Source organism: Lutra lutra, chromosome Y (assembly GCF_902655055.1).
Source record: "Lutra lutra chromosome Y, mLutLut1.2, whole genome shotgun sequence".
In the NCBI taxonomy this organism is placed as follows: Eukaryota; Metazoa; Chordata; class Mammalia; order Carnivora; family Mustelidae; genus Lutra; species Lutra lutra.
In genome coordinates, this window is record NC_062297.1 from 2,071,430 (window position 1) to 2,084,808 (window position 13,379).

General features: G+C 38.2%; 1 protein-coding gene across 1 annotated transcript in view; it reads right to left on the minus strand.

Moving 5' to 3' along the window:
- The window catches only part of LOC125092635 (cullin-4B-like), a 139,865-nt gene that overhangs the window by 21,524 nt on the left and 104,962 nt on the right, over positions 1–13,379 (minus strand). The window contains exons 18-19 of the mRNA XM_047717030.1: positions 4,149–4,254; positions 3,907–4,079 (exon numbers count right to left, since the gene is read on the minus strand). Coding sequence (XP_047572986.1) covers positions 3,907–4,079; positions 4,149–4,254 — 279 coding nt within the window. The remainder of the gene's footprint in view (positions 1–3,906; positions 4,080–4,148; positions 4,255–13,379) is intronic.

Consider the following 13,379-nt stretch of genomic DNA (forward strand, 5'->3'; position numbering starts at 1 on the left):
AGGATTATATACTTCTGGATCTTTATGGGGGCAGAAGACACCAGTGCTGAAGTAAAGCAGCAGAGTTTGAATGATCAGACTGATAAACAGGATAACCAGAACGGGGAGGGAGCCACCAGAAGATACCATTGGAAAGTAATACCTTAATTCGAGAGTGCCCTGTGGTTGGGGACCAGCATTAACCTGTAGTTTGGCTGAAAGGAGCAAAAGGTGTTAAGGGGCAACTGATGGAATCGGGTGGTCATGGGTACAGGCTTGTTGGGTGGTCATAGGCACAGGCTTAAGCCCATGGACACAAGACAGCCACTGCCAGTGACCACCCATGCCAGAGAGAGTGAGGTGAAGTCTCCAGGCCTTGGACCCTAGCTTCTGGCATGCCTAAGAGAGTCTGGGTCCTCTAAAACCACAGCCTTTTGCAATCTGCATGAGCTCTGCGGGACTGTGCTCCACACGCTCCCCTGAGAGAGGTCCATGTGGGTGCTAGCTGGTGGTCTCTGGGACCCAGCCAAGAGTATGAACTCTCCCAGCCCGGGCAGGCATGAAAGTCTAAGTGCCCTATTGCTGGTTGGGATCTCTCCAGTGGTTTGGACCTACCCAGACAGCAGCCCCACAAAGGCAGCCATGAAAGTCTTGTTCTTTTTAAATTTTTTAAATTCTTTTTAACCAAATACCATCACAATGAGAGGTTCAATACAACAAATTCCATAATAGCCTTTTAAATTGAACTTTTCCCATACATATAACCTGTGTTTTTCTTTTGCTTTTCTGTTTTTTTTAATTTTTTTTATTTTTTTCAGCATAACAGTATTCATTATTTTTGCACCACACCCAGTGCTCCATGCAATCTGTGCCCTCTACAATACCCACCACCTGGTGCCCCCAACCTCCCACCCCCCACCCCTTCAAAATTCTCAGATCGTTTTTCAGAGTCCATAGTCTCTCATGGTTCACCTCCCCTTCCAATTTCCCTCAACTCCCTTCTCCTCTCCATCTCCCCTTGTCCTCCATGCTATTTGTTATGCTCCACAAATAAGTGAAACCATATGATAATTGACTCTCTCTGCTTGACTTTTTTAATATACATATAGAGATAAGCTCCAAGGTAATCCTCTTTTCCCAATCAATACTACTACTATATATACACCAGTTTTAATCCCCCTTTATCTTGGGAAAGTTGAGTCCTTTAACAAAGACATCAAGATACACCCAGGAAGAATCAAAACACCCAGCAAGAATCAAAATAACACTGAGGATTTATCACCACTCTCCAAACCTTTTCTTCTGTCAGTGTTTTTGTGTATTTGTTTTTGTTCTGGTATTATATAAATCTTACACTTATGGTTCATTTTGGCTGGGTTATCCTTTTCTTCTCATTTACTTTTGTCGGTCTTTTTGTCTGGCTGAAAGGAGCACCTTATAAATCTTACCATTAGATGGGTCTTCTCTTTTATTTCTTTTCTTCCTCTTTCTCTCTTTTTAGTTTTTCTTTCTTTTTGATGGGGACCCCCAAGTGCTCAGATGGGTTCCAGGGTGCACCTTGCCTGGATTACAGTTGATACATTCAGCTACGCATCCCCTCAGACACCTCTCACAAAAATGACTAGGAGGAGGAATGCCCAACAGAAGAAAAACTCAGAGACTGTGCCCTCTCCATCAGCTATTGGATATGGACATAATAGTATGTTGGAAAGGGAATTCAGGCTAACAATTACCCAGGAACTGGCTAGGTTGGAGAAAACATTAATGACAACATGGAATCAATTAGGGCAGAAGTGAAAGCCACCTGGGAAGAAGTTAAAAATGCTATAATGAGTTCCAATCTAATCTAAATTTTCTAACAGCTAGGGTAATTGAGGCAGAAGATAAAGTTGGTGATTTAGAGGACAAACCAATAGAGAAAAAGAATCAGGAGGAGACCTGGAGCAAACAGCTTAGAAGCCAAACACAGAATTAGGGAAATAAACAACGCATGAAACATTCCAACGTCAGAATTACTGGAATCCCTGAGGGGGAGGAGAAAGAAAGAAGACTAGAGGATATAGTTGAACAAATTCTCCATGAAAATTTTCCCAGTCTGGGGAATGGAACCTTGTCTGTGACCTAGAGGCAGAAAGATCTGCCCCCAAGATTATAGAATCTAGAAAGACCTCAAGACACAGGATTGTGAAACTGACGAATCATAATTTTAGACAGGAACTCTTGAAAGCAGCTGGGGGAAGAGCTCCCTATGTACAGAAGAAGGCCCATCACAATAACATCAGACCTGTCCGCAGAAATCTGGCAAGTCAGAAAGGGCTGGTAAGATGTATTCAGGGCACTAAGTGAAAAGAACATGCAGCAAAGAATAGTCTATCCTTGTGGTGGGTATTATGGAGGGCACGTATTGCATGGAGCACTGGATGTGGTGCATAAGCAATGAATTCTGGGACACTGAAAAAAATTAAATTAATTTTTAAAAAAGACAAGAAAGAGACAAGACAGGAGGTGGAGAAAGGGGAATGCTCTTACACTGTTGGTGGGAATGTAAGTTGGTGCAGACACTTTGGAAAACAGTGGTGAGGTTCCTTAAAAAAAAAAATAGAGTTACCCTATGACCTTGCAATTGCACTACTAGGTATTTACCCCAAAGATACAGTTGTAGTGAAAAGAAGGCCATATGTACACCAATGTTCACAGCAGTTATCAAACTGTGAAAAGAGCCAAGGTGCTCTTCGAAGGATGAAAAGATAAAGAAGATATATAATGGAATATTATGCCTGCATCAGAAAGGATGAATACCCAACTTTGGCATCTGCATGGACAGGATTAGACGAGATGATTATGAATGAAGTAAGTCAAGGAGAAAGAATTAATCATATGGTTTCACTTACTCGTGGAGCATAAGGAAAAACATGGAGGACATTAGGAGAAAGAAAAGAGAACTAAAATGGGGTAAATTAGAGGGGGAGATGAACCATGAGAGACTGTGGACTCTGAGAAACAAAATGAGGGTTTTGGAGAGGATGGAGTTGGCAGTTTAGGCGAGCCTGGTGCTGGGTACTAAGGAGGCACGTTTTGCATGAGGCATTTGGGTGTGGTGCATAAACAATGACTCTTGGAACACTGAAAATATAAAATAAAATAAAATATAAAATAAAATAATAAATGAAATAATAAAATAAAATAAAATAAAATAATAAAATAAAATAAAAATGAAACCAGAACACTTTTGCAATGATGGTGCTCTATAAAATGGTGCAACTCCTATGGAAAATAGCATAGTGGTAGCTCAAAATAAATTAAAATAAAAATTCTGTATGATCTAGCACACCTCAGCATATGTCCAAATAACTGAAGGAAGAGTCTCAAAGAGATACTTGAACACCCTTGTACACCCATATTTATAGCATCAGTTTTCATAGCCAAATGACCAAATATGGATGAAAGGATAAACAAATATGACCTAGTCATTTATTTGCTGTAATGGAAAGAAATCCTGTTACATTGTATCCCATGTATAAAATGTTAGGACATTATACTAAGTGAATTAGGCCAGTCACTAAAAGAAAAAATACTGTATAGGTTCTACTTATAAAAGCTACCAAAAATTAGTCATATTCATAGGAAAAAAAAAGGTAAAACTGTTGTTTACCAGATCTGGGGGTAAGAAGCATAGAGACATATTGTGAAATATGTTTTTTTTTGTTTGTTTTTTAAAATGAAAAAGTTCTGGACATCCACTGCACCACAGGTAGATATACTTAACACTCCCCAACTATCAACTTCAAAATGGTCATGATGCCAAACTTAATGTGTTTTTTATCAGAGTAAAAAAATGCACTGTTCCAATTATTGCTGATCCAAAAGTAAAAAGACTTATAGTAACAAAATTAAATAGAAACATTAAGATAAAGAGGGAAAAAATACCGTTTCTTTCATCTGGATTTGATTGATTTTTATCTTGAAGAGTTTGTGTTTGAAATCCTCATTACAAAAGAATTTGTCACCATCTTCCACATCTTTGCCTTTAGGATTTTTGATGAGAACTCTAGCTCTGCCACAAGCTAATGACTGTAGAGTCCTTCTTAGTTCTCTATCCTCTGAAGGAGAAAAAAAATGTTTAGAACTTTTTAAAATCACAGATTTAAACAATTACAACCAATACTTACCTAGTCCAGTAGCCACCTTAATTTCTTCTAAGCTGAACTGATCTCCTTCGTTAAACATCAACAGCACCAATGCTTGGAAAAGGGTCACCTGAAGTTCTTTTTTGCCCTGTTAGAAGCAATATTATATTAACTTATAGAAAAAAGCACTGTATTAATGACTCAGGATTTTAGCTGCATAAAATACTCTATTTGCCATATTTAAAACAGTAATATAATTTGGAAGGTAAGTCCTATGGAAATCAAAATAGAGCTAAAAGTAGGTGAATATTACTAGAAAATAATAAAATTCACTATTTCCACAAATAAAACATACTTTCACCTTAAGAGTCACAACACATTGGATATCAAAAAAACAGAAAAATATTTGTCTAATTTTCTATTCATCAACAGGTATTCACATTAACATAACTCTGGCTAATTAATTTCCCAATTTTGTCTTTCAGTTACAATGCCCTGATAGTAATTATGAAGATTACAAAATTGTACTCCTATTTTAGACCATTCAAAACATTAAATTGAAATCAATTACATACTCAAACATGAGACTTGAAGCTATAAACATAAGGGAAAAAACCCTTTGACACTGGTCCTGACAACAACTTTTTGGCTATGATACCAAAAAATAAATAAGCAAATCGGACTGCATTATAGAAGTTTTTTTACACAGGAAAGAAAATACAAGAAATTTATTCATAGTTCATTTCAACAAAATGAAATGCATCCAACAGGATGGAAGTAAATATTTGCAAACCACCTATCTGATAAGAAATAACTCCCGATGTCTGAGTACACATACTCAACAGGAAACAAACAAACAAACAAACAAACAAACAGCCAAAATAAAAGCTAGTTAAAAACAGCTAAAGGGGAAGCCTGGGTTGATCAAGTCAATCAAGTGTCTGCCTTCAGCTCAGGTCATAATGCCAGGGTCCTGGGATCTAGCCTTGCATCAGGTTCCCTGCTTCTCCCCCTCTGTCTGCCACTCCCCTTTGCTTGTTCTCTCTCAAATAAATAAATAAAATCTTAAAAAAAAAGAAAAAAAAGGACCTCAGTAATCATTTCTTTTTCCAAAGAAGACACACAAATGGCCGAAAACAACATGAAAAGGTGTTCAATATCATTAGTCATTAGGGAAACTGAAAACAAAACCAAAATGGAAGTTTCTCATAAAATTAAAGACAGAACTATCATATAATACAGCAGTTCCAGTTCTGGGTTTCTATTTGAAAGAAAGCAAATTGCTGTGTCAAAGAAATGTGTGCACCCCCCCTTCCATGTTCTTTGCAGCACTATTTACAGCAGCCATGAAGCAGAAACAAACCGTGTCTATGAAGAGAATAATGGATAAAGAAAATGTGACAGGGCGCCTGGGTGGCTCAGTGGGTTAAGCCTCTGCCTTCGGCTCAGGTCATGATCTCAGGGTCCTGGGATCGAGGCCCGCATCGGGCTCTCTGCTCAGCGGGGAGCCTGCTTTCTCCTCTCTCTCTCTATGCCTGCCTCTCTGCATACTTGTGATCTCTTTCTCTCTGTTTCAAATAAATAAATAAAATCTTTAAAAAAAATGTGACAGATTAAATTGATACACAAATAAGATAGATATATAGAAATATAAATACAGTGTTTGCATATATTAATTACACAGACATAGATGCAATGGAATACTGATTATCAAAAAAAAAAAAAGGAAAAAAATCCTACATTTCTGATGAAGATGATGGACCTGGAGAGCATGAGGGTTAAGTGAAAAAAGTAACAGAAAATCAAGTACTGTATGATCTCATAATGTTTTCCAGTGTTATACCAATATACATTCCCATCAATCTCTCAGAGCATGTTCAGTGCCCAACTAACATCTCAATGAGAAATCCCACTGCCCCAACAGTGCCAACAGCTGACCTGTTCAGTTGCCTTAGCTGAGCTGCCTGGGAGAGGTCTTTCCCTGACAAAACCAACCTGTAAAGAGGATAAGAAGGAATTTCCTATTCAAATGTGTAGATAACAACTCAAGGAATCAAGGATTCAAGTGAACTTGCCTACCCGCCAAATGATGATAACAAGGAAATAAACTGTCAACCAAGAATGCTACTTCTAGGAAGATTATTCCTTATAAATAAAGATGGCATAGATCTTCCCAAACAAAAGCAGATGGAGTTCATCACCACTAGACCTGCCTTACATGAAATGCTACAGGGCAATGTTGAATCTGAAATAAAACCATGCTAATTAACATCATAAAAAGATATGAATTTATGAAATGCACCTATAATAGGAAATCTAGTATTTTAATGATGGTGCATAATTTAAAGTTCTAATTTAAGGGGTTGCTGGGGTGGCTCAGTTGGGCAATTTTAAATACAGATATAGCCAACATTTAGTTAGAAGCACCTAACAATGTAAAGCAAACATACTAACAACTAAAAGGAGAAAATTAAGCAGTGACAAGATAATAGTTAGGGATTTTCATGCACCATTCTCAAAAAAAGACTGTTTGTCCATATACAAAATCAGTTAGGGAATAGATCTGAAAAATACTATAGACTGAAGCACACAAAACCCTTTTGTAGGATAGATCGCATATGCCATGTAAATAATTTAAAAATACAGTATGACAGAAATTATATCAAGTCTCTTTTCTGACCACAATTGTATGAAATTAGAAATCAGGAACAGAAGGGAAATTCACAAATACATGGAAATTACATGACACAAACCTGAATAACTAATGAATCAAAGAAGATTTTTAAAATATTCTTAATTACTTGAAACAAATGACAGTGGAAATAAACATAGCAAAACTGATGGGGTATAGCAAAAGAAGCAGTTAGAGGGAACATTTTAATGGCAATAAATGTTTACATTAAGAAAGAAGTATTATCTCAAGTTAACCTAATTTTACACCAGAAGGAACTAGAGAAACAAAAACAAACTAAGCCCAAGTTAGCAGGAGGAAGTAACTTACATCAGAGCAGAAACACATGAAAAATAATAGGAAAGAAAATTACAGTAAGAAAACTAAAAGTTGGCCCTTTGAAAAATAGGTTTGACAGACCTTTATACAGACTAATCAAGAAAAAGGACACAAATAAAATTAAAATGAAAGACAAGACTACAATAGAAACTACAGAAATTCAAAAAATCAGAAGAGACTACTATAAACAATTCTACACCAAAACGTTAGATGACCTTGAAGAAATAACTGAATTTCTAAAAATATACAACTTACCATCATAGAAACATAAAGAAATTAAAAACAAACAAACAAACAAACAAACAAACCTGAACATAGCAATCAGGAGCAAGGAGACTGGAGAGGTAATCAAAAACCTTTCCACAAAGAAAAACCCAGAACATAGTAACTTCAACTGGGGGAAACTATTTATAGAAGGATACCAACTCTTCTCAAACCCTTTGAAAGAACTGAAGATGAGGAAACATTACACACCTCACTTTAGTAGGCAAGCATTATTAAACTTATAATACCAATTCAGATAAGGACATCACAAGAAAACACCAATAGCCCTTGAATATGTGTGCATAAATTCTCAGCTAAATACTAGGTAACTGAATTTAACAGAACCTTCAAAAAATTTCCTACCATGCTGAAATGGGATGCATCCCTGAGATACAAAGATGAGTCAAGAAATGCAAATCACTCAATGTGAGATATCACATTAACAGAATGGAAAATGCAAATCATCTCAAATTATCTCAGCAGTTGCAGGAAAAGGACTTGGAAATAGTTAATGTGAATTCATGACAAAAACTCTCAACAAGGAGGAGTCAAGATGGCGGAGAAGTAGCAGGCTGAGACTACTTCGGGTAGCGGGAGATCAGCTAAATAGCTTATCTAAAGATTGCAAACACCTACAAATCCAACGGGAGATTGAAGAGAAGAAGAACAGCAATTCCAGAAACAGAAAATCAACCACTTTCTGCAAGGTAGGACTGGCGGAGAAGTGAATCCAAAGCGACGGGAAGATAGACCGCGGGGGAGGGGCCGGCTCCCAGCGAGCGGCAGAGCAACGGAGCAAAATCAGGACTTTTAAAAGTCTGTTCCGCTGAGGGACATCGCTCCAGAGGCTTAACTGGGGTGAAGCCCAGGCAGGGTAAGTGCGGCCTTAGGTCCCGCAGGGTCGCAGAAGGATCGGGGGTGTCTCAGTGTCGCAGAGCTTACCGATATTAGAACGGGGAAGCCGGCTGCAGAGACAGAGCCGAGGAGTGACTCTCAGCTCAGGGTTGCCTTGAATCGGTCGCAGGCTCGGTCAGCTCGGAGCGCGGCCGGAGGCCAGGGTGACGGGAGTCATTTGTAGCTGTTCTCTGAGGGTGCACTGAGGAGTGGGGCCCCGGGCTCTCGGCTCCTCCGGGCTGGAGACCGGGAGGCCGCCATCTTTATTCCCGTCCTCCGGACTCTACGGAAAGCGCTCAGGGAACAAAAGCTCCCGAAAGCGAACCCGAGCGGATGACTCAGCGCGGCCCCGGGTAAGGGCGGTGCAACTCCGCCTCGGGAAAAGACGCTGGAGAATCACTACAACGGGCCCCTCCCCCAAAGATCTATGGGAAACCCAGCCAGGACCAAGTTCACCTACCAAGGAGAACGGCGGAATTCCAGAGGAGAAGAAAGCAAAGCACGGAACTCATGGCTTTCTCCCCATGATTTTTTAGCCTTGCAGTTAATTTACTTTTTTTTCTTTTTCAATTTTTTTTTCTTTTTCTCTTCTTCTGCTAAATTTTTTTTAACATTTACCGTTTTCTTTTTTTTAACGTTTTTAAAATACTTTATCTAATATATATATATTTTTTTCCTCTTTTTATATTTTTTCTTTATCGGCTTTCTTTTTTTAAATAGTTTTTTTTTCTTTCTTTCTGAACCCCTTTTTATCCCCTTTCTCCCCCCTCACAATTCAGGATCTCTTCTGATTTGGCTAAAGCATATTTTCCTGGGGTTGTTGCCACACTTTTAGTATTTTACTTGCTCCTTCATAAACACTTATCTGGACAAAATGACAAGGCGGAAAAATTCACAACAAAAAAAAGAACAAGAGGCAATACCAAAGGCTAGGGACCTAATCAATACAGACATTGGTAATATGTCAGATATAGAGTTCAGAATGATGATTCTCAAGGTTCTAGCCGGGCTTGAAAAAGGCATGGAAGATATTAAAGCAACCCTCTCGGGAGATATAAAAACCCTTTCGGGAGAAATAAAAGAACTAAAATCTAACCAAGTTGAAATCAAAAAAGCTATTAATGAGGTGCAATAAAAAATGGAGGCTCTCACTGCTAGGATAAATGAGGCAGAAGAAAGAATTAGCGATATAGAAGACCAAATGACAGAGAATAAAGAAGCTGAGCAAAAGAGGGACAAACAGCTACTGGACCACGAGGGGAGAATTCGAGAGATAAGTGACACCATAAGACGAAACAACATTAGAATAATTGGGATTCCAGAAGAAGAGGAAACAGAGAGGGGAGCAGAAGGTATATTGGAGAGAATTATTGGAGAGAATTTCCCCAATATGGCAAAGGGAACAAGCATCAAAATCCAGGAGGTTCAGAGAACCCCCCTCAAAATCAATAAGAATAGGTCCACACCCCGTCACCTAATAGTAAAATTGACAAGTCTTAGTGACAAAGAAAAGATCCTGAAAGCAGCCCGGGAAAAGAAGTCTGTAACATACAATGGTAAAAATATTAGATTGGCAGCAGACTTATCCACAGAGACCTGGCAGGCCAGAAAGAGCTGGCATGATATATTCAGAGTACTAAATGAGAAAAACATGCAGCCAAGAATACTATATCCAGCTAGGCTATCATTGAAAATAGAAGGAGAGATTAAAAGCTTCCAGGACAAACAAAAACTGAAAGAATTTGCAAATACCAAACCAGCTCTACAGGAAATATTGAAAGGGGTCCTCTAAGCAAAGAGAGACCCTAAAAGTAGTAGATCAGAAAGAAACAGAGACAATATAAAATAACAGTCACCTTACAGGCAATACAATGGCACTAAATTCATATCTCTCAATACTTACCCTGAATGTTAATGGGCTAAATGCCCCAATCAAAAGACACCGCGTATCAGAATGGATTAAAAAAACAAAACCCATCTATATGTTGCCTACAAGAAACTCATCTTAAACCCGAAGACACCTCCAGGTTTAAAGTGAGGGGGTGGAAAAGAATTTACCATGCTAATGGACATCAGAAGAAAGCAGGAGTGGCAATCCTTATATCAGATCAATTAGATTTTAAGCCAAAGATTATAATAAGAGATGAGGAAGGACACTATATCATACTCAAAGGATCTGTCCAACAAGAAGATCTAACAATTTTAAATATCAATGCCCCTAACGTGGGAGCAGCCAACTATATAAACCAATTAATAACAAAATCAAAGAAACACATCGACAAGAATACAATAATAGTAGGGAATTTTAAACTCCCCTCACTGAAATGGACAGATCATCCAAGCAAAAGATCAACAAGGAAATAAAGGCCTTAAATGACACACTGGACCAGATGGACATCACAGATTTATTCAGAACATTTCATCCCAAAGCAACAGAATACACATTCTTCTCTAGTGCACATGGAACATTCTCCAGAATAGATCACATTCTTGGTCCTAAATCAAGTCTCAACCGGTATCAAAAGATTGGGATCCTTCCCTGCACTATTTTCAGACCACAATGCTCTAAGCTAGAACTCAATAACAAGAGGAAATTTGGAAAGAACCCAAATACATGGAGACTAAATAGCATCCTTCTAAAGAATGAATGGGTCAACCAGGAAATCAAAGAAGAATTGAAAAAATTTATGGAAACAAATGATAATGAAAACACAACAGTTCAGAATCTGTGGGACACAACAAAGGCAGTCCTGAGAGGAAAATATATAGCGGTACAAGCCTTTCTCAAGAAACAAGAAAGGTCTCAGGTACACAACCTAACCCTACACCTAAAGGAGCTGGAGAAAGAACAAGAAAGAAAGCCTAAACCCAGAAGGAGAAGAGAAATCATAAAGATCAGAGCAGAAATCAATGAAATAGAAACCAAAAAAACAATAGAACAAATCAATGAAATTAGGAGCTGGTTCTTTGAAAGAATTAATAAGATTGATAAACCCCTGGCCAGACTTATCAAAAAGAAAAGAGAGAGGACCCAAATAAATAAAATCATGAATGAAAGAGGAGAGATCACAACGAACACCAAAGAAATACAGACAATTATAAGAACATACTATGAGCAACTCTCCGCCAACAAATTGGACAATCTGGAAGAAATGGATGCATTCCTAGAGACATATAAACTACCACAACTGAACCAGGAAGAAATAGAAAGCCTGAACAGACCCATAACCAGTAAGGAGATTGAAACAGTCATCAAAAATCTCCAAACAAACAAAAGCCCAGGGCCAGACGGCTTCCCGGGGGAATTCTACCAAACATTTAAAGAAGAACTAATTCCTATTCTCCTGAAACTGTTCCAAAAAATAGAAATAGAAGGAAAACTTCCAAACTCATTTTATGAGGCCAGCATCACCTTGATCCCAAAACCAGACAAGGATCCCAACAATAAAGAGAACTACAGACCAATATCCTTGATGAACACAGATGCAAAAATTCTCGCCAAAATACTAGCCAATAGGATTCAACAGTACATTAAAAGGATTATTCACCACGACCAAGTGGGATTTATTCCAGGGCTGCAAGGTTGGTTCAACATCCGCAAATCAATCAATGTGATACAACACATTAATAAAAGAAAGAACAAGAACCATATGATACTCTCCATAGATGCTGAAAAAGCATTTGACAAAGTTCAGCATCCCTTCCTGATCAAAACTCTTCAAAGTGTAGGGATAGAGGGTACATATCTCAATATTATCAAAGCCATCTATGAAAAACCCACCGCAAATATCATTCTCAATGGAGAAAAACTGAAAGCTTTTCCGCTAAGGTCAGAAACACGGCAGGGATGTCCGTTATCACCACTGCTATTCAACATAGTACTAGAAGTCCTAGCCTCAGCAATCAGACAACAAAAGGAAATTAAAGGCATCCAAATCGGCAAAGAAGAAGTCAAACTATCACTCTTCGCAGATGATATGATACTCTATGTGGAAAACCCAAAAGACTCCACTCCAAAACTGCTAGAACTTGTACAGGAATTCAGTAAAGTGTCAGGATATAAAATCAATGCACAGAAATCAGTTGCATTTCTCTACACCAACAAGACAGAAGAAAGAGAAATTAAGGAGTCCATCCCATTTACAACTGCACCCAAAACTATAAGATACCTAGGAATAAACCTAACCAAAGAGACTAAGAATCTATACTCAGAAAACTATAAAGTACTCATGAAAGAAATTGAGGAAGACACAAAGAAATGGAAAAATGTTCCATGCTCCTGGATTGGAAGAATAAATATTGTGAAAATGTCTATGCTACCTAAAGCAATCTACACATTTAATGCAATTCCTATCAAAGTACCATCCATTTTTTTCAAAGAAATGGAACAAATAATCCTAAAATTTATATGGAACCAGAAAAGACCTCGAATAGCCAAAGGAATATTGAAAAAGAAAGCCAAAGTTGGTGGCATCACAATTCCGGACTTCAAGCTCTATTACAAAGCTGTCATCATCAAGACAGCATGGTACTGGCACAAAACAGACACATAGATCAATGGAACAGAATAGAGAGCCCAGAAATGGACCCTCAACTCTATGGCCAACTAATCTTCAACAAAGCAGGAAAGAATGTCCAATGGAACAAAGACAGCCTCTTCAATAAATGGTGTTGGGAAAATTGGACAGCCACATGCAGAAAAATGAAATTGGATCATTTCCTTACACCACACACGAAAATAGACTCAAAATGGATGAAGGATCTCAATGTGAGAAAGGAATCCATCAAAATCCTTGAGGAGAACACAGGCAGCAACCCCTTCGACGTCAGCCGCAGCAACATCTTCCTAGGAACATCACCAAAGACAAGGGAAGCAAGGGCAAAAATGAACTTTTGGGATTTTATCAAGATCAAAAGCTTTTGCACAGCAAAGGAAACAGTGAACAAAACCAAAAGACAACTGACAGAATGGGAGAAGATATTTGCAAATGACATATCAGATAAAGGGCTAGTGTCCAAAATCTATAAAGAACTTAGCAAACTCAACACCCAAAGAACAAATAATCCAATCAAGAAATGGGCAGAGGACATGAACAGACATTTCT